This window comes from Engystomops pustulosus, chromosome 7 (genome assembly GCF_040894005.1).
Source record: "Engystomops pustulosus chromosome 7, aEngPut4.maternal, whole genome shotgun sequence".
In the NCBI taxonomy this organism is placed as follows: Eukaryota; Metazoa; Chordata; class Amphibia; order Anura; family Leptodactylidae; genus Engystomops; species Engystomops pustulosus.
In genome coordinates, this window is record NC_092417.1 from 48,880,425 (window position 1) to 48,905,825 (window position 25,401).

Consider the following 25,401-nt stretch of genomic DNA (forward strand, 5'->3'; position numbering starts at 1 on the left):
CGCGGGTGTTTTCCCGTTGATCGCCGCCGGCAGCTTTGCGTGGGCACCGCCATCTTTTCGAGGATCACTGCTCCCCGTGACGTCATCTCACGAAGACCCGAGGATACTTCGGGTTAACCCATGCATTACAATGTGTAATGTATGAGGAATAAAATCCCCATATACTGCCATACAGTAGTATGGCAGTATATGATAGGATCGATCAGACAACCTAGGGTTAAAGTACCCTAGGGAGTCTGAAAAATAGTAAAAATAAAAATAAAAAAAAGTAAAAAAAAAATAATAATAAAAAACCCTAAAAACTCAAATCACCCCCCTTTCCCTAGAACTGATATAAATATAAATAAACAGTAAAAATCATAAACACATTAGGTATCGCCGCGTCTGAAAATGCCCGATCTATCAAAAAATGATAACGGTTTTTCACTGCGTTTAATCCCGTAACGGAAAATCGCGCCCAAAGTCGAAAATGACACTTTTTTTCATTAAAAAAAAATAAAAAAATTCGATAAAAAGTGATCACACAGTCGTATAGTCCTAAAATCAATAACATTGTAAACGTCATCAAAATCCGCAAAAAACGACACCACCCACAGCTCCGTACATCAAAGTATAAAAAAGTTATTAGCACCAGAAGATGGCAAAATCCCCCCCAAAATTTTTGTACAGGAGGTTTTAATTTTTTTTAAATGTATGATAACATTATAAAACCTATATAAATTTGGTATCCCCGTGACTGTACCGACCCAAAGAATAAAGTAGACGTGTCATTTGGGGTGCACAGTGAAATCCGTAAGATCCAAGCCCACAAGAAAACGGCACAAATGCGTTTTTTTTACCAATTTCACTGCATTTGGAATTTTTTTCCCGCTTCCCAGTACACGGCATGGAATAATAAATACCATCTCTATGAAGTGTAATTTGTTACGCAGAAAACAAGCTGTCACATAGCTCTGGACATGGAAAAATAAAAAAGTTATGGATTTTTGATCATGTGGAGTGAAAAATGAAAAAGCAAAAAAGGGCCAGGTCCTGAAAGGGTTAATTGTGCAAATTTGGAAAACTTGTCAAAAACAGATGCGTTTTTTAAAAACGGATGCATTTTTTAATGCATACGTTTTTTAACGGATTGCTTAAAAACGGACCAAAAACTGTTTCAAAACGCCATGTGTGGCATCACCCTTGCTGGGAATGTCAATTTGCAGGATTGGATGTTCGGCCACCGAGGCTGCCAAACCCAAGCGCTGACCTCATCATCACAATGATGAATCTGTTGTAGCACTAGACGATGTTGTTGAGCTTTGCACCGTCAGAGCCTGCAACACATTAATGAATACAGGATCAGGGCCAACTTGCTGATTGGTGGGGTCTCAGTGATGGGACACGCATGCGCCAACTGCTCCATTCATCACTTTGGCACTGACAGAGATATCCAAGTGTCGTACTCGACAATCTCTGTTGGCGCCGTAGAGATCTTTAGCACATGCAGCGTCTGCTCTCTTCATCCCAGGATATAACAGGGGTACAACCAGCCCTTGTGATTCTGTGGATAAGAGCTAACTTGTATGTCACTGGAAAGTCCCTTTAAACATAGCTATAAAACCCCTTTAGTGAACAGAGTGATATTCTTATTGGGGAGCCCTCCATTCTCTAAAACTGCTGCCAGTCAGTGGGAGTCCTGGTCCCTGTAAACATAACTTTACATCCTGTTCTGCACATGGTCATTGTCTTCATGAGACTTGTAAGGAAGGAAGTCCCGAGAAGACGTTTCCCAGTGTGACTTGCTGAGAGAAGTACAAATGTAAGATTTATATTTGTCTCCACTGCCGCAATGTCTTATATATTATTTATGGCCCAGAAAATTTCCAGGCAGATCACTGAAAGGTAAGAGTAATATTAGATATAACACCAACAACATGTGAGTTGTGATATCTAGACTAGAATGTTGAATCATTTTCTGTGAGGTGATTGGATTAATTGTGAAAATCCTCTGTTATTCCTTAGGAAATATCTGAGTTAATTGACAAATACATTACCCTTACCTTCCCAGATGGGATGTGTTCTTCCATATTGTGACTATATAGGGGCACCCCCTTTTTTACAATAAGAAAGGTAACAATAGTTGTCATCTCATACATTTTCATGGCATGGCTGTTTAATTAAAAATGTTAAACTCCATTAAGTAACAATTAGTAAGTAAGTAACAAAAATGAACAATTCTTTCACGGAACCTGTCAGCAGGAATGTGATTTTTAGCTGGTGACAGGTTCCAATAGCCTCTCATGTGCTGATTTAAAACATGTCCTGGTCAGCAATCTGAATCATTTCAGTAGTTTATACTATTTTATTTTACATTACCTGGCTCCCTGCTACTTGTGGTGGGGGGAAGCAGCTGCAGCCTGTGTGTGCCTGTGTCTGTCTCTTCTCCTCCACACTCATGCAGCTTCCTCCCCCCTTCCCACTCCCTGTTATGTGCATGGAGCAGGCAGAGGAGGGAGGTGGATGGTGTGGAGGAAGGGGAGTATTCATGAGGAGACATAGGCACACACAGACTGCAGCAGCTGCTTCTTCCCCCAGGAGGCTACTCCCTCAATGTAAGAACAGTGCCCCCACCGTAGTGAATTTAGTAGGAGTGTTTGGTGCAGGTGACAGTGATCACACCACATACAATGGGGGACATAGATCTGAGTCCATTTTATTCCCTGCTCTTTGAATCAAAAATTAGCAAAATTAGCAGTCGCTTTAGGAAGACTATAGAACCAGCCAGGTCCCATCTGTAGTCTTTCACAATAAATTTATATGCAATCAGCCGTGGCGTGCCCCTGTGTGTTTTGATTGACAGGTTATGATATTCATCTGTATGGAGAGCTTTGTTACATCATTGAGTACTTAAAGTCATGTGACTAGCTGTATATGTGCAAATGTGGTGACAGGTTCCCTTTAATACCTTCACAAAATCCTTTCCTGGGCATGTGTAACCTACACCATAAAGCTTTTAGGAGGAGGCAGTCAGGCAAATGATGAGCCGTGTAGGGATGTCTTTAATGCATTGTGCCTTGATCTTAGTAAGTGGCGATACTTCTAGAATGGGCAGAAGTACAGCTACCGCTCTGTTCCAGCAGATGTCAGTACTGGTCAATGCCTTGTGGCTATGCTTTATTTCTGACATGTAATGGGACGAATAGTTTAATGGGATTATATCATGAAGTTTGAGGGTGGGTTCATATGTTTAGCTTTTCAGATGCAGTTTTTAAAGTCCAAACCAGGAGAGGAGTGAAGAAAAGATAAAGGGTGGCACCTTTCTATGATTAGTTCTCACCCATTGTGATCCACACCTGCTTTTGGCTTCAAAACTGCATCTGAGAAATTAAACTTGTCAGCGCACCCTGAGCTTATTTTCTTCAAAGTGCCCAATAGTAGAACAATTTAGGTTTACTTTCATCTATAATTTGCCTTCCCACATTATTATGTCAATATAACCAAGGATTTTGTCCATGTATAAGGTAAATTTGAACACTCCTAAAAAATTTTAATTTTAATATATTTCGGTGCCGGAGTGAATCACATTTTCAAGCATAATTGTATCAACGTCGGAGTCCGGACGAACTCCTGGTGTTTCTTACTATGGTGTTGACAGGTTCCCTTTAACTTAATGTAAAAACTATGTACTTTGTAAGATATTTTCTTTGTATAGGAAAGTACAAATCCATAGATTGTCAGGGAAATGAGTGCAATGGAATTATTTGATGTGTGTCCCAGGAGCCTTACCAGTGTATATGTCATATGTGCAGAAAGGAAACTCACTTAAAGGGGTTGTCTACTTTCAGCAAATAATTGATATGATTTGTTTAAGGAAGAGTTATACAATTTTCCAATGTACTTTCTGTATCAATTCCTCACAGGTTTTTAGATCTCTGCATAATGAATTAATACAAAAAGTATACTGAAAAATTGTATAACTTTTCTTTACACAATCCATATAAATTATTTGCTGAAAGTGGACAACCCCTTTAATTTCTATTACAGTTTCCCAGCAGATAAATTTTATGTCTCAACCACGGACCAGACTTAAAGGAGTTTTCCCGTTTCAGCAACTAAATGTTATTGTTTGTATAATAAAAAGTTATACAATTTTCCTACATACTTTCTGTCGGAATTTCTCATGGTTTTCTAGATCTCTGCTTGCTGTCATTCTATAGAAATCTGTCCATGGTCACACAGGTGCACGCCTCATTATAAAACACTGCTGTTATTACTCTCTGTGATACTAATGAGCCATGCACCTGTGTGACCATGGTCAGATTTTTGTCCGCTGGAAGTAAACAATGAAGCTTTTTATAGAATGACAGCAAGCAGAGATCTAGAAAACCACAAGGAATTGATACAAAATATATTAAAAAATAATTTTTCATTATACAAACAATAACATTAATTTGACAAAATGAGTATACCCCTCTAAGGGGTATTCTCATCAAAGCTTCCCATATTCATGACACATCCAAAGAATATGCATAAACTGAAAAAAGAAGCAGCACATGCATGCAAAATATGACTCGTGGAACAAGGTCATCAAAAAACAAAAAGTAAATGGCAGAGCTACAGTTACCTTTATTCACAAGTAACCACTGCTAAGTTTCAGCACCTAAGGTCTGGAGCCTTTTCAAAGAATATACGTGATACTCTTGAGTCCTGGTAACCTCTGGCCCTGCTCCCTCTTTCTGTGGCTAGGGTGAATGCAGAGTTTGTGCTGTGTGCACGCAGTCATTCTCCATTCATGTCTATGGGAGCACCGAAAAATAGGAGAGTCTACACACTGCTATTTCCGCCTCCCATAGACTTGCATGAACAGCAAACTGCGTTTTTCCCAAACTTGAATAAGGGAGGTGCAAGTTCAAAGGATATGTCATAAATATTGAAGGAAACCTACCACCATGATCTACCTATAAAGGTAGATCGCGTGGTAGGTGCATCTATAGAACGTGAGGATAGCCCTTTTAAGAGCTAATGCTCACGTCCCCGCAATCTTTTATTCACTTTTATTCCCCTAATATGTAAATTTTCTAAAGAGGCTACTGGAGCGGGGAGTAGCCGGAGCTGAGGCTACATGGTGCAGCTACTCCACACCCCAGTAGCCTCTTTGACCCTCCTACCAGATGTCTTCGGCGCACAGCTACTTGTAGCTGTGCACCCTCATCCTCGAAGCCTGCTGTCTTCGCATGCACAGAAGCTCCAGCTTCGGAGCTATGACCGCGCAGACGAGGGCCTGCTGTTCTGCACATGCAACAAGGTTGTGCAGCTACGAAGAGCTTGGGCAGAAGACATCTGGTAGGAGGGTCAAAGAGGCTACTGGGGCGTGGAGTAGACGCGCCGTGTAGCCTCAGCTCCGGCTACTCCACTCCTCAGTAGCCTCTTTAGTAAATCTGCATATTAGGGAAATAAAAGGTATTAAAAAATTGCGGGGACGTGAGGATTAGCCCTTAAAAAGGCTATCCTTACGTCCTATAGATTCACCTAGCACCCGGTCTATCTTTATAGGTAGATCCGTGGTGGTAGGTTTCCTTTAAAGATCTTATTAGACGGCTATTAGTATGGCAGACTAAAGATGGGTGAGAAGTTTTCTTTGGTTTCAGGAGTACAGGCAGTCCCCGAGTTACGTACAAGATAGGGTCCGGAGGTTTGTTCTTAAGTAGAATTTGTATGTAAGTCGAAACTGTATATTTTATAATTGTAGATGCTGCCTGTCCTTAAGTAGGGGACCGCCTGTACTATGAAAAGCTTATGACTCTGCAATGGCAATATAGGGTGCTAGAGGTATGACAGGGTGGGCCCCTCCCTTGACCTTCTCAGATGCCATAGTTGATATTGACTGCAGCATCTAAATGACAGTGATTGGAGCTAGCTTTGATCATAGCTGTACGTTACCACAAACATCCAACATGTGGGCATTATGGCCCCATTAAAGGAGCAGGGCCCAATCAATGTGAAATTGGTGCAGCTTCATTTTTTTGAGTTTCAGGGTTCAAATGTGGTCTTGTGAGTGTGTATGACCTCCTAGTGGCACCCCTTTTAGTAATATGCTCTTCTTGCATACCTATACAGCTGGCTTGAATAGGACCGCAGAGATTCATGATGTGATGAGGTCGCCATTTGGAAAACTGATGATTAATAGAAAGAAGGAAAATGAGGCAATGTTCAGAATCTTATATACTTTATTCATCAATTATGACAGAATACTATGGTACACCGGACCTTCACAGTCTTAACCTGTAATACTGTATATAGGAACCGGGGGAAGAAATTGTATCTGGGAGATGCTGACATTGAGCATATGGACCATTAGGCCATTGAAGGGTTAAGACAGTGTTTCTAGGATCTCCCCTGTAATGTTGTTATTCTTTTCTCATTTCTAAAACTCTTCTATTCTCCGTTCTTCTTTGGCCTTCTGCGGTTTTATTGCATAGCTCCATGGAAACAGCAAAGCTGCGCTGCTAAAATAGCAACATGGCAGTTGGCATTACACAGATGATGAAAGGATGATGAAACACAATTATAGGTGCTAAGGACGTGAATAATTATGGCGGATTATCTCTGCCAAGACTATATACAAAGCTCCCACACAGAAGGTGAACAGGTGGTGATATGTATGAGCAGGCAGTCATTGCTTGTACAATGAAATGTTTATCTGAGGCAGTTCATTCTTTGCTCCACTAGATGGCAGCACTGTACCACACGCTTCACCACTGTCACACAGTCCCTTTGTGAGCCCCATCCCCAAGAGTAAAACTATAGACCTCAACATGTTCTTTCTAGAGAAGTTCTTCATACTTTTTTCTTGGGAAGCAGGGAGATGATCCAGAAGGATGTTATTGAACCCCCAGAGGTTGTCACCCAGCAGTCACAAATATCTGGATGTGCAACAAATCAATCAAACAACTTCAATTAGTCAGAATAGATCACTGTCCTACATTTGAGTGTATGTGGTATCCCTACAATCTCCACTGTACAGTAGAATCCATCTTTTTTTCTTATGCAGCTGCAGTTTCACAGGCTGTTATACTGTCTCCCCCCTCCCTTTCTGCTTCCTCACGACTTTCCCCTGCCCTCTGACTTCTGTATTCTCACACAGTGGGAGGGCAGAATGTGAAACCTACTATGTGGTGAGATTACAGCAGGCAGAGGGAGGAGAGAAGTGCTGAGGAGGTAGTGTGAGATGTGCTCTTGTACAGTGTAACAGCCTGTGAAGCTACAGCATGGATGGGCTCTGATAACGCATCCCCCCAGAACGGATCTATGAGTAAGGCTCCCTGGTTTATCATGCTTAATTTTGTAGTAGTATTCTATCTATAATTTATGAGATTCAGTATAATAACCGCCTAACAATACACTGTCAGAGACTCCCAGTCATTAAACTTTCACTATTATAAGGTGCTGGAGGTACATCCCCCTAAGGAAAAAGAAGTGAAAACACTCCCACATTTCCTGTAACTCATATAGAATAAATAAATGTATAAGGTATCATCCGAAAATTAAGCAAAAATCATTGAGATGCTAACTGGCTTTACTACGGTTGGAAAGAAGGATCAAGCATGTTGGATTTCAACATGCCCGATCTTCTTCTTACAAGAGAGATCAGCTGTCAAAATAAGTGCTGGGGTGAGAGTCACAGCAATAGATGTACCATATTTTTGGACACACAAAAAATCCTTTGATTCTCTCAGAAATCAACAGTGCGCCTTATAGTCCAGTGTGCCTTATATATGAACCATACTTACAGACAACAGCTGCCTTGAGTTGTGCTGGACATTCATCCTTGTAATCCGGTGCGCCTTATATATGACCCTAGACATTTTAGCAGGCATTTATCGATGGTGCGCCTTATAATCCGGTGCGCCTTATAGTCTGAAAAATACGGTACAAGAAGCGCGGCATATAATGTCAAAAATGTAATTGAAGGCAATCACCTACTATAAATGCAAAAAAAAAAAGGTTTCTGGAAGACCTTAGCAACAGGCCCAGCGCAGAGCCATGGAGGGGGCGCAGCCTACGGCCATTGGTTGCTACATGTAATATGTAATAGCCGCTTGTACTATTTACAAGGCCAGCCTGTTGTCACGGTAACTGACCACTCAATGCGGTGGATGTAGAAGATGAGAGCAGAGGTTTCTGTGTAAAGCATCTCTTACATATCAGCATGGAAATCAAACCATAAAACACTCTCACACATGGGGAGGAAGCAGAACACTGAACAGCCGACAAATAGGCTGTAAATTTACAGTGAAGGCAACAGTCCAGCGCACAGAAAATGTCCACCCATTACACATCCAGTGACATCTACACACCATCCACGGGCAAGGACTGAGTCACCATTAACATGGGAGCAGCTAAAAAAGCCTTGTAAAGGGAACCTGTCAGCAGCAAGTGATCTAATAAACCACCACCAGTATGTTGTCAAGCAGATTAGGACCTTCCTGAATCATGTTTCTTTCCTGGCCCAGTGTGGTGGCATCATCCAGAAAATCAACTTTGAAGTGAGATGTAACTTGGTTGTATTAAGTCACTGAGGTAGAGAGTTTAGCACTGAAGTCCAGCTCTCCCTGACTCAGAGGTAGGCTTGACATAATGCTGAACTTTCATCTACTGTGACTATACAACTAATTTACTTCTTGCTGCAAGTTGTTTTTCTGGATGATGCTGCTGCCATGAAAGAAACGGGACTGGAACGTGTTTATCTGCCTGACAACAAACTGCTTAAAGGTTCCCTTGAAACGGACTCCCTCTAGACACATACCAAATGTGGATGTCCTTTGACTGGGTCCACATTCAACTTTTCATTTATTTAGAAAAAAGGCCTGAGTATGGCCTCACCAAAAAAACCATCTGTCAAATGACACTCATTTGTGTTATCTGCTGTAAGTGACACTGCAAAGAATTACTGAATATTAAAATCTACAACGTAGATCACACTTAGTCTAAGAAAGGGTGTAGATTTTTAATATTCAGTAATTCTTTGCAGTGTCACTTACAGTGTGTTTTTTTTAAATAAAATTAAATAAAGGATTGTTTTGGATAACACAAAAGAGTGTCATTTGACTGATGGGTTTCAGTGAGGCCATACCCAGGCCCTCTAGATATGTTACACATTATATGTACACAGTGGCTCAGAGGTTAGCACTATAGTCTCGCAGCACTGGGGTCCTGGGTGCAAGTCCCATCCAAGTCAACATCTGCAAGGAGTTTGTGTGGGTTTCCTCTGGGTCCTCCAGTTTCCTCCCGCACTCCAAAACATACTGGTATGTTGATTAGATTGTGAGCCCCAGGGGGGCTGTGCAGCTGTTAACACTATATGAATAAAGGAATTATTATTATAAAGTTACATTTTGTGCCTCAGATGGGCCTCTAGAGATATTCTGATCCGCCATGTGTGCTTCTAGAAATACGCTGTACACTGCCTACTATGTCCCCAATGGTTAAGACACCTTTAGTGAATTCATACTACTGACCAGAAACCCCAGACCAGACCCTTCTATGTATTTAGAAATCGTCATTCCCAGTTCTTGTTCATATCATGGTACACAGATGGTCCTAACATTGGCCTACACACCAGGATGTGGTGTAAACTGCTTGCCAGTATTAGGTCCATAATTGTGACCCCAAACATGTGAAGGACCCAAACACAAGAAATGGTATATTATAGAGTGGATCTGCATTGATCCTATAGCCTTAGTAGCAGTTGACTTGGGTTCTACGGTGAGAGCTACACAGGGCGATGGTCACCTTTATGATAATTGATACTAAAGTTCTTTGTGATCATTGTCCCTGGGAAAGAAGTCCTGGGAAACAGAATAATTTGTTATGGATAATATATGCAACATATAAGGGGGGGCAGAATAACTTATAGAGCAACAAATTCAATTGCTTGGAGTCTTAGAGATGAGAGTGGCTCCTATACAGTTTAGAGCAATAGTAGAGCAGGGAGCAATCGACTCCTTGCTCTGCCATTTCAGTGTGTGTAAGCTGTGTATTGAGGATGTGTCCCTGGGAGAGGGGATACCAATTATTACATATTATACATTATTGTCCTTCATAAAATGTTCACAATCAACAAGAAGCTATCAATGGCCCACATTTACTAAGAACAGTGCAGTCTGTACTATATGCAGTTTGCCTATGTAGTGCCCCAACAAATGACACCACTTTTTTTTAGTGTACCTTTAACATAGGGCGTGTGACACTTGGGGGGTGGGGGGATTTACTAATGCTTGCGCTAGCACAACTGTTGGCATTGGAGATCAGTCTCCGGAAAGCACAGCCCGATGTATTAAAGTGGCGCACGGTTGTAAGTAAATAATGGGTAGACAGTAATAATCAGTCGTGCGCCATAAAAATGCCAACATCAATGAGATGTGCGCCAAAATCTTACATGGACTGCTCCTTAATTTTGCTCCCTGACCATTTTTTTCCTGGTCTATTGTGCGCCACATATTGCGCATAAAAATGCTGACAAAATAAACATATAAACAATGTGACGGATAATGTGGAAACGTTAGGCCACGCCCACTTACGTAAAAAAAAAGACAGAGTAGTCAGGATAATCGGAAACATCTGTTCTAAAAGCATGTGCAAAGTCTGTCAGAAAACTGGCGCATGGCCGTAGTCAATGTGCCCCAATTTCTTCTATCCATAACTGGTCTTCCTTACGGGGAGGAGCCTGAAACAAGTCTGTGCAGTACTTAGAGGCAGTGTACTGTACAGCAGAATTTCCTATACTCTACCGATCTTATAGCACTTTGACCAGGATGCGAGACTGTCAGAGAGGGTGATGGTTGCTGCACAGCTATCTGTCTGCCCCCTTACTGCTATTACAAGTTAATTATGGAGCGGCCCAGTCTATACAACAGATTTTTATGTAGCAACCAACTGTTTTTGTTTTTCTTCTCTCCTGCTCTGCCTTCTGCTTCTCAAAGATCAAAAGCCAGTCAAAGTATATTCCAAATGTGTTTATTTTAAAGTTTAGAAGCTACTTATGACAAGAGAGTTTTTTTTTTCCAGGAACAGTGCCTCCATGTGAAATGTCTGGTATTACAACTCAAACCTTTTTTTCTAATCCAATCCTGTATAATCTCTGCTGTTTACATGATTGAAAATGTATTCCAGTGCATTAAAGGAAATCTAGCAAAATATACACAAAAATTAAGCTCACATAACGTCCTCTTCATCTACATCCCGGCTACTATCCCGCCTTATGTCTCGAGGCTTCTTGGAAGTCAGACATTGATATATAGGGAGCTGTCTTATTTAGTTATTTTGTACTTAGACATAGGGGGACACTTACTATGGCGTTTCCACTCTCACCACATGTTTTGCTTTCCGAGGCATTTATTAGCTGGCAGCGCCAGAAAAAATCTCTTTTTCTACCTGCTTTGACTCTGCTCTGAAAAAAGGGCATGGAAACTCTGACACAATTAATATGTGTCGTAGTCATTTTTGGGCGCTAAAACCTGGGGGTAAGTAGACCAAAATAAATTTGGTCTAGCAGGGACACAAAGCTGTGCTACTGCACTCAGCTTACACTAGTGTACCTGGAAAAATACTCCCCACAGTAGGATGTCTACTCCCTATCCTCCTGGCATCCAATTCAGACTGGACAAGCTTTCGGAGGAGATCGGCCACCAATGCATTGCCGCAGCGGCCATTGCTCCACTCCAGGGCAGGGTGCTCAGCCTTTTCTCCAACTGCAAGACACGTTTCTGGAGCTCTGGACAGATTTTGGTTCCAGGGAAAGAAAATGGTCTTGGTGCCAAAAATGTATCTGCACAGCTCCACAATATTAAATATCAGAATAGAGAGACTCCCTTCCTGGTGATTCAATCAATCTATATCCCAGCTTGTTAAACGAACATGGCTTAGGGTTAGGGGGTGCCAAAGAGGTGCTGTACAGACAAGCGACGGCCGTTTCGTGTGTACCGTGCTTCTTCTGGCAACGAGCTGATCAGGTCTAAGTAATCACATTGAATTGGTTTGGGTTTTGACACCCAATTGTTAGTCTGGGTGAGGTGTAGCCTTTAATGAGTGAAGAGGGAGCAGAGGAGGTATTTATTAGCCTTGCAGACCTGCCTTAATTCTCACCAGACTATACAAACAAGGCCCAGCTCTCTATTTGCCCCATTCTCTAATTCCCTAATAAATACACCCCAAAGGAGCCACCGACTACTATAATGACCTGGGTTGGACAGTGCTACTTATGGACCAATAGGAAGGCACCGTTCATTTTCTAAGATATATATTTGGATGAAATGTATATTCCCAATTCATCCCTTATGGCTTAGATACACCGCTCTCTGTGTACGATTATCTAGGATGAGCTGACGTTCCAGTATATAGCTAGTGACGGCTAATGACCGGTTGTTTTAAGGGCTTACAGTAGAAATAGGAAGAAAACTTGTTTGGTCAGTTCTCTGCTCTCACCTGTTGGCTGACATTCCTTCAGTGATTGCAGTTTTCTACCCCATATGCAAATATTATCAGTGGCTTATGTGACATGTAGAGTACCACTCCCCAGACTTTACAGCCAGAGAAATCTTGACTTGTTACAGGAAGGAAGGGAAATGGGTGTAAGGAGAGATTGCTGCGCTCATTCCTGAACATAAAACCATGGAATTACTTTGGAAGCTCCTGATCTAAATCGCCTGGTCTGCCATACATGGACAAGGTAAAGTAGCTGGACGTTTTACTACAAACCTTACTACATGTGGCTATTTATATGAGGTTACTTACTTACTGAGGTGGAGATAAAACAATGATTAAAGTAGTCTGGATCCTGGCCGCCCTTCTGTTTTTAGGATTCATAACTGATCTCCAAGAGCCCTACTCCTGGTTGTTGGCAGGTTGAATATGTGATCCTTCCATCAGCTCATTGTGTATTCTGTTTGGAGCTGGTTCTGGTGCTATATTTATGAATGGAACCCAGCTTTTGGTCCTGTATTTTCTTATGCAGCTTGTTTCCGGTGCTGTATGTCTGTGTGGAGCCCTGTCCTGACACTGTATTTCTGTACGTAATCCAGTTCTAATCCTGGTCCTATATTTCTTTATTGAGTCTGGTTCTGATACTGAATCTTTTCTGCGGTATTTCTGCATGAAGCCCATTTTTGGTATTGTTAAAACTTGGTTCTGATTCTCTGTTTATATACTAAGCTTGGTTCTGTAGTTGTATACTAACCTCAGTCCTGGTGCTGTATTTATGTACTGACTTACAACTAATTCAGGGGGAGGTGCTGTATTATATATATATATATACAGGCGGTCCCCTACTTAAGAACACTCGACTTACATACGACCCCTAGTTACAAACGGACCTCTGGATATTGGTAATTTATTGTACTTTAGTCCTAGGTTACAATAAACATCTATAACAGTTATCACTGGTGTCTACAATGAAGATTTAGTGTTAATCCTGGTTCTTATGACAATCCAACATTTTTAAAATCCAATTGTCACAGAGACCAAAAAAGTTCTGGCTGGGATTACAATGATAAAATATACAGTTCCGACTTACATACAAACTCAACTTAAGAACAAACCTACAGACCCAATCTTGTATGTAACCCGGGGACTGCCTGTATATTGTATATATTTTAATGAATGGGGAGGTCACTGTATATGCTAAAATATCCAAAAATGTATTTAGGGGAAGCATTGTATTACTAAATTAGGTAGTGGCTTTACATATAATGTAATTCATATGGAAGTACTGTATTTAATAAATTTAATGTGGGCAGGGGGGATCATGTTTGTTATAATACATTTTTTGGGCCCATTACATATTACTGTTACTGCAGGGCCTGGAGTGGAGGTCAATTTTTTGATATTTGCCATGTTGAATAGATTTCCTAGAAACTGCCCTTTGTATAATCACTAGACAATACAATAACAATAGGCATACATTTAGATGGCCGCGGTTGTGAATACTAAGCACCAGGCTTCAGATGAATGAAATATTAGATGGAACTATTCACGGACAGTTGGTGCACAAAGTAAAGAAACATAATGTAGTGATGAGAAAAATGATGATACTGTGTAAAATGTAAAACAGTGTGCTGTCCATGCTGCCCGTTGTTACCAAATACAGCTCGGCTGTCATTTTGTATTATGCTCTTAAAAAATGAAAGCCATGCTGTGATTGGTTGCCGTGGGCAGCAAAGGAAGTTTCACTTTTGGAAAGGTTTAAAGGGTGGAAAGGTGTAGGTTGATACATCCTAGCACAGCCTGCTTTGTTTTGAAGACCAAAAATATGTATTTGTATATATAACTACATATATCTACATCACCGTTTTAAGAGTTTAGGAAATCCTGTAGTGTCACATGATGATTGATAAATAGTATTAAGCGGGGGGCATAACTAGGAGAGGCAGGGCCCCATAGCAGACTTCTGAATGGCGCCCCTCTTCTCACTTAAATATACAATAAATATGCAAATTTGTACATTCACACATGTTTATACAGTAACACAAAATTATACACTCATATATACACACAATTGTATACTACATACATCAGGGGAGCAACTACATGGGTAGCAGCCATAGCAGGCATCTGGGGTATTGGATGTGTATTGGGAGTGTATATGCTGTATGTATATACAGTATATGGTATGGTATGTATGTGTGTATTTGCTGTATATGTGATGTGTATATGCTCTGTATGTGTGCACATATGTGATGTCTATATGCTGCATGGTTGTATATGCTACTGTATGTATGTGTGTATATGATGTATGTATGTATATATGGTGTATATGATGTATTTATGTTAATGCTGTATGTGTGTATATATGATGTGTATATGCTTTATGTGACTGTATATAGTATAAAATTGTGTGTATATATGAGTGTATAAATTTGTATTATTGTATAAACATGTGTGAGTGTACAAATTTGTATATTTTATTAAGTGGGAAGGGGGCCCCATTGAGAAGTCTGCTATGGGGCTCAGCCTCTGCTAGTTACACCCTTGATATCCATACACATAAAGCATATACACACCATATACACACATACAGCATACACATACATACAAATTGTACACAACATATATATACATACATACAGTACTATATATGGCCATGCAGCATATACACATCACATATGTGCACACATATAGAGCACATACACATCACACATACAGCAAATACACACATACAAATAGTGGCCATAGTGGCTGCTTTGGCTGCTACCCCAGTAGTTAGACCCCTGGTTTTTTTAGTTCATTCTTGGATTTTCGTAAAGCAGAACAACAGAAATCTCAATGTGAAAGGCCATAAAGATCCATACATATTATGTTGCCTAGAGCTGGTATTGTACTGGTGTTCTTTGGGCCTACCATATGAGATACCATTGGGGCCTATCATCCAGGGTCTATTCTCCTGAGATGCATTACAGTCTTGGACCATTCATGGATTCTCTGGTTTCCTGATGTGCCTGTCCAACCCTGACTCAGGCTTTCTTTATACTGTTTCTCTAAGACCTCTTTCACATCAACGTATGCTCTCCTGGCCCGTAGCCCGGGTGAGGATACAGCCACAGATACAGCTGCACATCTAAAATCATCAGCAATTTTTACCTTTTATGACATTTGACACTTATATGAAGATATAGTAATACAATTCTATTGAGTTTCATATATATATATATATATATATATATATATACATATATATATATATATATATATATATATATATATATATAAAGCTCAATGTGTGTGTATGTAAAGGAATCTGTACCGTAGCGTTTACAATAACCAAATTTAGCACAGTCATTGCCTGTGACTCAGGGAACGTCATAGACACGTGCTTTCCAAAATCCACTTAGTGTCAGAGACAGACAGTCGCTGGAATGAGAGTGTCAGAGACAGACAGTCGCTGGAATGAGAGTGTCAGAGACAGACATTCGCTGGAATTAGAGTGTCAGAGAAGGACGGTCGCTGGAATGAGAGTGAATGAGAGTGTCAGAGACAGACAGACGCTGGAATGAAAGTGTCAGAGACAGACAGTCACTGGAATGAAAGTGTCAGAGGCAGTATGTGTGTATATATGGTGTGTATAAACTGCATGTTTATGATGTATGTGTGTATAAGGCTGCATGTATATGTATGTAAACATGAGTGTATAAAATTGTTGGATTGTAATTGACATGAGTTGGTATACAAATATGGACCTCTCCTAGTTACCCCCCCTGCACCATACAGTCTATAATCAGTCATGCACATGAAACTTTAGGTCATAGACATTAAAATAAAAATAAAAAAAATTGCAGCAAAGGAAAAAACAATATTCAAAATGTTATTTTGCGGACAATGTTCTTGGTCAGTTTGAAAATGAGTAAGAACCCGCTGCTTCAGAAAACCGCGGTGACTGAAAAATGAATGTGTCATGTATAATATACATCCACAGAAAACCTTCTGGTGCCATGTACAATGGGCTTTGTAGGACGTCCATTGCCACCTGATTATTTTGTCACTTTGATACGTGATAATTACTGATGGTAGTGCGGTGCAGATGGCTCTGGATGCCTCTGTGCCCAGCCATTCTGATACAATGTAGCACAAAGTGTGGGCGTGCGAGTGGGAGTGAACATTGAGCGAGAATCGCTGCTAATCACTGACTTATTTCTCTGTATGGTTTCCTTAAGAACTTCTTCCTACGCAACATCCCCTCCCCCCGTCCTCTATGCACATAGAATCATTATGATTTGGTAATGAAAATTTTCTTTTGTACTAGTGGGAAAATAATAGCTTGTTGCACACACATATAGAAGGTGTAATTAATTAAGGTAATAAGGCATAATATTTTGTCATTTTGTACTAAACATGAGGATGCTGAGACAATTATTTCACTTGGTAACATGGAGGGGGGGGGGGGCACAAACAATCAGACTCCAGAGGTCTGGTATAAAGAGCACTGCAGCTGATATAATATCGCATGTACTGACATAGTGGATTTTTATAAATCTGGTCTATATCAATAGATTTGACTCTTACATATTAGTAAAGGATCCACCTCAAAGATATCTCTCACAAAAAGGCTTCTGACTTCAAGAGAACCTGTCAGCTAGATGTGGGACACTAAACCCACTAGTGGTCCCTATAGACCTGTGCTATAGTGTCCCAAATCGCCTTATAGGAGCTCAGTGCGTGGCAATAAAAAAATTAAATGTTTATAACTACCTAGATGTGAGTTTGATAAGACTCATTGAGCTTACATCTGAAGTTCTCTGCCCCAACAACTCCACTCACAAGTAGGCCGGCATAACACCAAGGCTTCATCGCCTACACCGCTTGCGCATGCAGGTGCCATGAGTTTCAGCCTGAGATAGTATAAAAGTCTGTTTAGTTCAATGCAGTCCCAGAGCTTACATTGTGATTTGGAATTGTAAACCACAGGTCTATAAGGAGGTTGGTTTAGTGTCCCAAATGTTTGATCTGTAGGTGCCATATTATTTTTTTTCTGGTTATGCTGTAGGTCGAGTATAGTGTATGTACACTGAAATGTTTTATTTTACCTTCTGGTAAAAGTTTCCCTGGTTGCTAGGGCCGGATCTGTCTACTTTTGCTCCTGGATCCTGTGCACACTCCTTTAGTCCGTACGTTTAGCCTGCAATATGATGCACCTGATTCCTGACAGGGAGATGGACAACTTCTAAGTGTCAGATAATTGGTGCATAGCTCCCAACCGTTCCTGATATGGAGGGGTTGTCCTGGTTTCTCACCTCTGTCCCACCGTCACAGGCAGCTGGGAGATTTCCTGGATATTCCCTCCATGGCCCGCACTAGCTGGGGTTGTCTCGGCTCTGTGTCCCACCTAGTATACTTTCAAAGCCAGAACTTGCGGTACTGAATGACTATTCCAGACATCTGGCAGGAAATCCTTTTGAGAGATATGTTGTGTTAGCAGCAGAGCACGTCATCAGGGTGAGATCACCTTCTGTCCATGTATGGTCTGTACACCTCCCAGGGCTTCCCCAGGCACAAGGTCTCTATTTAATTCAATTAAAAACATTTTTGCCCAGCCTGGGATTTGCACCCACAACCTTTACACTCCACCTGTAATAGAGAGACAGAGCATCTATCCACTAGGCTGTGGGCTTAGTGGTTGTCGTTGGGAGGATTTTGTGTAGGGATCTTCTCAGAGATTATTCTTGTAATTATTGAAACGATTATTATCTTTATTATTATTATGGAGACAATTATTATCATCATCATTATAATATATAATAATAATAATAATAATAATAATAATGTGCAATCATGGGTAATAAGAACAGCCTATGTCATCCTGACAGACATCAGTGTTTGCGTTTTGAAAAGTAAGACTTTTCTGAGGAGCTCAGAGAGGAGGATGCCATGGGGCCAAACAGGTAGGAAATTAGGAATTAAAAAAAAAGAAATACTACAATCCCCTTCCCGTGGAATAGTATAAGCATATACTATTGTGTGGGTGGTTCTTAGTAGCAGAAGGGCTGTGAAAATGGATTTACATTGTACTAAGGGGTCTCCTATCCTCTTAGCTCTCTGCATGGACCTGATGTGTCACTTTGGGACTGCAAATAACGTCCTTCATCTGGGCTTTTTATGGCAGTATATTTTTTTAATCTACATAATTGGAATCTAGTCCCCATGCTAGACTTAGGTTGGCACCATTTCATATCTCAAGGTTTTTGTGTATAATCCTTGTACTGTATACTGTTCACTTGATCTTTTTTTTTTGTTATAGTTAAAAAAAGCTGCATTTTGCTTTTTTTGCTTCCTGAGCTGATGTCACATTGTGACAAAGTAACTTGTGATTTTAGTGTGTGGCTATAAACTAATAGCAGACACTGTAGGTGTTAATAATAAGAGCAAACACTTATTCCCATGTGACCTCATTGCCATCTGATCCGGATCAGGAGCCAGACACTGATGCAATCTGTGTGCTCTTTTTACTGTCACCTTCTCTGCTCACAAATAACTCAAGGATTCAAACATACAAAATTTAAAGGGGAATCACAACTTGGAAAGACCTTGACATTAGGATATGTAAGATGTCCTCACGATGCCAAATGCTTCTTGTTGCTTCTTTGGATAAAGGTGACCAGTAAGCAGGACGCTATCAAAGTCTTCTTAGGAACCAGCCACAAAGAGATCTATAGTCAAAAGTGGATCCTTGAAACTAGCAAACATTTGCTCTACTAAAGTACTAATTCGCACGGCCATAAAATGTCTCTATTACAATAGTAAACACTGCTCCAAATTCGTGTCTTATCTCTGGAACAGCAAGCAACGTACATCCCAGTAATGGAGTTTGGATCAATAGATCTGTATTGTGGACAGAATTTTGAGCTTTAATACAATCGTTGTTTGTTGTACAAGCCATGGCAAGTCATTATTTAAAGGACATCTACCATCCGTTTGACTGATAATAGATGTCCAATATGACTAACTTCTTTATGCACAGATTTCGAACAGTTTTTAGTGCATAAAGAAACAGAATATTTGTTGCTAAAATGACTTTTAAAAAATGTGTAAATGACCCGGAGGCACCCAGGTTGATGTCACCTGAACGCCTCTCTGCATTGACGGATTTTAATGTATGCACATCCCCCCCGCTGTAGTTCTACCTCCTGCTCCTGGCTGGGGAACTAGGAGAGGGCACAGCCCCACTCTCTCAACGCCACGGCCCTCTGATGTCACTGGCCGGGTCCTATCCCCCCAGCTGGGAGCAGGAGGTACTGTTACAGCAGGGGAGGGGTGGCAATGTTTGGTTCCGTGCATACATTAAAATCTGGTGATGCCGAGAGGCTTCCAACTCATTTACATATCTTTTAAAAGTTGATTAAGCAGCAAATCAGATGTTTCTTTAGCAGCATGCTGTTTCTTTATGCACTAAAAACTGTCCCGATCAGTACATAAAAAAAACAAGCATGACATGCCGGACATCTACCATCAGTCAAACTTTGAGATGCATGACCTGAAAATTACATCTTTTTTGTTCCAAGCACACCATATGGCAGTGATGGCGAACCTATAGCACGTGTGCCAGAGGTGGCACTCAAAGCCCAGGCTGTCGTCCCAGAACAGAGTTCACCAGACAGGACTCTGGTGAACTCTGTAGAAACTACAATGATGTCTGAATTTGCCCTCCGACTTTCAAAGGGCTGACACGATTGAATGTTGTGGAAGAACAGGGAGCAAGAAGTTTCTGTTTAAATTGTCATGTTGGCACTTCATGGTAAATAAGTGGGTTTTGGTTGTAGTTTGGGCACCTAGTCTCTAAAAGGTTCGCCATCACAGCCATATGACATTAAATGAGGCAGGCTAGGGCGCTTGGCCAGCCAAATTTACTATTAAAAATGTACTATAAAAAGCTGGTGAAAGTTAAAGCTGATAATTATGCAAGGTCAAAGGTTTCCATACTGGCACAGAAGTGCGGTGCCAAAATCATCAAGAGGTCAAAACTTCTTAGTAATCATAGAGAATTAAACTGGAGCTATGGGATACACCAACACTATGACCACATATGTGTGCACAAGTTTGATAGGCTTGCCTAAAAAGATGGTTTCAAGAGCAGGTTTAAAACTTTGGAGGTTGGGTATAAGTCTGAGAGTCCGGGAAGGGCATTCCAGAGAATTGGTGCAGCTCGGGAGAAGTCCTGGAGAGGAGCTTGAGAGGTTTGGATTAAGGTAGAGATAAAAGAGCACGGGTTGGGTGATAGACTGAGGTGAGAGAAGAGAGGTGGGAGGTGCAGCATTATGCAGAGCTTTGTGGATGAGGGTTATTATTTTAAACTGAATTCGGAAGGAGACACAAACTGGAGGCATCCATGTAGCGTTTGGTCGGAAAGCATGATCAGTGCTCTTAAGAATAACTTATCAAATGTAGGTTAGGACAAAATAGGGAACAAATACAATAAAGCTTTAGACTGCAAGACGGCTGTCTGTTACCATGTAGTCTGCCTCTGAGCTGTAGGAACAGTACAGTAGTAAGTTATTAATAAAGTTCTATTCATCAATTCATTTTCATTTTATGTGAATTGAGAGAATGAAAAAGTATTTCATTGCACAAAGAGAGGAAGTTCAAGTACATCAAGTCCTACTTCATTATTCCTTTGTACTACATTTTCTATAAAAGCTTTATTCCTACAGTACATCTCACCTTCACCCTTGCACCATATCTTAATTCTGATACACATTTTATATTGCAGAAAACAGATTGTAAAAAGATTGTTTACTTAAAGGGTTTTACTGTTTAATCTCTGCTGACCTGTTGATGTAAATGTGTGGGTAGCACACTGGTTAGGAGTTACTTCTTTTGTTGGGACCTATTGAAAATAAGAACCTGTCTTGGGGTTGGTTACCATTTATGGTAAGTTTTTTTTTACAAATGTTTAACTAGTGGGTGCAACTATATCTATTAACCACTACCCCAAAGTGTTTATATAGCAACTAGTTAGGGAAGTTACTTGTTTGCCTTTACATTGGTTCCATACTGTACTTTTGGGGGCTACTAGTGCAACCCCTAACCATAAATAACTGCTTTAGATCATGTGCATGCATTGGAGACCCTGAATCTATGCTACAATAAAAGTGTGATGAAATTGTAATTTAGGCATGTTGATAAGGCTTTGTGTAGGTCAAGTGTAGTAGTTTTTACAGGAGATGACCATGATCATCCAGGAGGAGAATAGGCGTCTACTGCCTGTACAGAACTGCTCTGGTCATCGTTTCCACTTGTGGAAGTATCGAAGGATTGACAATGAGGCCAATGTCATGCCATAGGGTAGTATTAAGGCATCTGTACTGGGTTTTATCATTGCTTATCTAGCCATGCTTTAAAGAGCTGCACTGGAGGCCAAAATGAGTGAGTCAGTGAGAAGACTACCATCTCTTTTCAAGAATCATGTCCCCATGGAGGCCTATCCATTGTCCCATTCCATCTTTTCTGTTCGGTTTTAAGCAGAGAAGAGGTGTCTTATGTCACATGACTTTGTAAATCTGTTCTCTCCGTCAATAAATACTGGATCTGTTTTTTTCTAGTTACCCCGGAGGCCATTGGTTTTCTGTCTGCAGTTGGCGTCTTCATTGTCCTCCTGGCAATTCTTTTCCTCCTGATAAATAAGAAGTTGTGCTTTGAAAAAATTGGGGACTTCCCATGTTTGGACCAACGTGGGCGAAGAAAAAGACCAAAAGAAAAATCCGGTGTTCTTCAAGGACTTGGTAAGTTTTGCATTGCTAACATTTGGAAAATGTATAAGGTTTTTATTTTAGTTCTCTTCTATTACCATTATTGAAAAGCAAAGGAAGAGTTAAAATCTAACATTAGCTTTAGATTGTGTTAGTTATCTTGTCTTTTATCTTTCTCATTTATGTTCTGTATATATCACTTCACGCTTTCTAATACATGTCAGTGAAGCTCTCTGAACTGTTTATATGTGCTTTGTGTATTCCGTATAAATACCTTTTCTACATTTTACAATTTACATATTTTTGGTCAGTCATCAGGGTTAACATTTATCGAACCTAGATTATATGTTAAAAGATTGTGAGAGCCGCTGGCAGGAATGTTGATCGAATAAGTTATATTTACCTTATTGGATCCCTTTCTGCCACGTTTTGTTCTTTATAACAATAATGGGCCCCAGAAATTTGAAGTCTATATGGTCTAGATTCCTAGATGTTAGAGATGAGCAAATTGCTTCATTGGTTTGTAGATTTGGTATGAATCTGGCATTTTTCAGGCCCTGAATCGAATCTGAAGCTTTTCTGATTCACTTTGGACAAATTTCTAAAAAACGGGTTGGGGGAATACAATGTAGGAGATTTTCTGTGTTTTATAGGGCTACAGGGTATTCTATACCAAATTAAAATACAACTATAGAAACATTGGTTTGCATAAAATAAATTAAGACCCGAACCAAATCTTTTGAAAAATTTGGTGGGGCTTCTACGAAGTGATTCTTTGATTCACTAGGGCTTTCATAAAGTTTGGGCCCAATGAAGCTAATTCTGACACTGTTGACACCGTACATACTATATTCTCATACTATACAGAGGAGTTTCAGTTATTCCATATGTTGGAAAATATCTTTATGAAGATTATTTTCTATCAGATCAGGATAAGGAAGAGTTCTTGTTGATACATTTGTTATTTTCAATACATCTTTAGCCCTTTTATAAATAAAGATTGAAATGAATCAATTGATAAAAGTCTAGTCTACCGTAAGTCTCCGATCTCAGATCCACACTAATGCCAGTTCTATAGTACACCAATTAATATATCAATATATTTTGGGAGTGTGGGAATAATTCCATAGGAACATGGAGAGAACATAAAACTCCATGAAGATGTTGATCCGAGACCAGTAACACTGCACCTATACAACAACAAGCCTGATGTGGTGTTTATCTAGGACAAAATAGACTAAATATTGTAATTTTGAATACCCATTCAATCTGGTTTATTTTGTATAAATATTTTTGTATTATTAGTCAATCAAATAAAAGCTTCTTCAAATCTTGTTTCGATATTTTCTTCACTGTCTAGTTTTCTCTGCATGTATCTTTTGTATATGTGTCAGACTTAACAAGAGAATTTCTTTACTATTTGTCTGCTTTGTGTCCTTGGACTACATACAGTAAATGTTACTAACATCTATGTCACTCGTACTAAGTTTGATCTCCAAGTTCTGGGACTCTTGATGTTTATCTTGTCTCCCTGTCATGGCGTCTGAGTATTTCATCGTAACGTACGTGGAGATGCAGTGAGTCTGTTGTACTTTACTTTTTGTTCACTCACTTATCTGCTGAACATTGTTTAGGTCAGTGATGGCGAACCTTTTAGTGACCGAGTGCCCAAACTACAACCAAGACCCACTTATTTATCGCAAAGTGCCAACACAGAAATTTAATTTGTGTTTTATACCCCTTGCTGTCACATCTTATATTCATAATCACACCCTGAGGAAACCAATAAAGCAAAAAATAAAAGAAATTTGGATGATTATTGTAGTTTCCCTCCAGGGTCCCATAAACAGGAAGAATTGTCAGGCTCGGAGCAGGAGCTACAATGATAATCCAGATTTGTGCACACCTTCCCACCCCTCCAGTAGTCCCAGGTAGCACAGTCAATTTAAAATACCTCTGTGCACAGCAAGTCCTGGGCTGTCTGGGACTGCAGGAAGATACCTGGAGTCCTCTCTGGTGAGTGCCCACAGAAAAGGCTCCAAGTGCCACCTCTGGCACCAGTGCCATAGGTTCGCCACCACTGGTTTAGGTTTTCATTATTGATAGAAGGAGGTTTGTAAGAATAATTTCTAACAATACATTGCTCAAGGGAAGAAATTCAGGACATACATTATGTTGGGAATTAGAATAACAGAAGAATTATGCTTCCATTATAGATATTCATCTCAGGGCATGTTTACCATGGGTTATATGACACTAAGATATCTAACTTTCTATATTTGTGATTCAGACTATTCAAAATACCAGCAGCGGAAGGATTTAGAGGGAGTCTTCCAGTCGTTCTTACCATACAAAGCTGCAGACAGTGTTAGGTATTGGTCCTGGAGATCATTCTAAGGTCAAATTCACCTGAACGTATGGCGGATGTATATGCGGTCGCAAAATTGCAGGCGTACATACATCCCCCATAGATGGCGATGGCCACAAGGAGCTATACAGTACCACACATGCATCTCTATGGAGAGGGGAGGGGGTCACTCCTCCTCCTTTCCAGCACGCCCAACATAGGCTATGGCCGGGCAGGCATACGTTTTTGTAAATGTGGTCTAAGGCCTCTTTTACACAAACGTTTTTGCAGTCAGTTTTCTTGTACCTGTATTTTTCAGATAACTTAGTTCTCCATTTTGTATAATGGATTTATTCTCACTGACTTTTTTTCCTAGTGCACTGTTTGCGTGGCAGTGATCTCAGATCCTGTCCTATTTTTAGCCTTTTTTTTTGCATCTCGTGACTTTTTATTAAAGTCTATAGGTCCAGTATTTTGTGGTTTACATTCAGGTTTGCATAATTTTCAAGCTTTGTGTTATCATGTTAAGTTGCACATGTCAAGAAAATCATCTCATAGCCAAGTTTAAATAGAGACATAGCACCCATGACTTAATTTAAGCCAGCCTCCAGTTTTGGATCCGCAACACACGGATTGGTTTTGCAGACAAGGAAGGGGAAAACAGTCTAAAACATGTGAAAAAGGCAATGCCTTTCTTAGTTTGTGGACAGAGAAAAAAAATGCTTGTGTGAAAAATGTTCAGTAACAACATACCTTTCCGTGTGTTGTTAGTAGCAGCAGGGCTGTGAAAAAACATATTTCTGGATTGTTACTAAACTTGGAGCACTCTGGGAGTTTCCTTAT

The 25,401-nt window shown here is 40.3% G+C and overlaps 1 protein-coding gene across 5 annotated transcripts in view; it reads left to right on the forward strand.

The window, feature by feature from the left end:
* The window catches only part of SYT16 (synaptotagmin 16), a 93,689-nt gene that overhangs the window by 14,259 nt on the left and 54,029 nt on the right, over positions 1-25,401 (forward strand). For 3 of the 5 annotated variants that reach the window (XM_072115831.1, XM_072115832.1, XM_072115828.1), the window contains exon 2: positions 22,065-22,244. In XM_072115831.1, coding sequence (XP_071971932.1) covers positions 22,065-22,244 — 180 coding nt within the window. Of the gene's footprint in view, positions 1-12,555; positions 12,710-22,064; positions 22,245-25,401 lie in introns of those variants that run through there. The other 2 variants (XM_072115827.1, XM_072115830.1) reach the window with 1 other exon arrangement.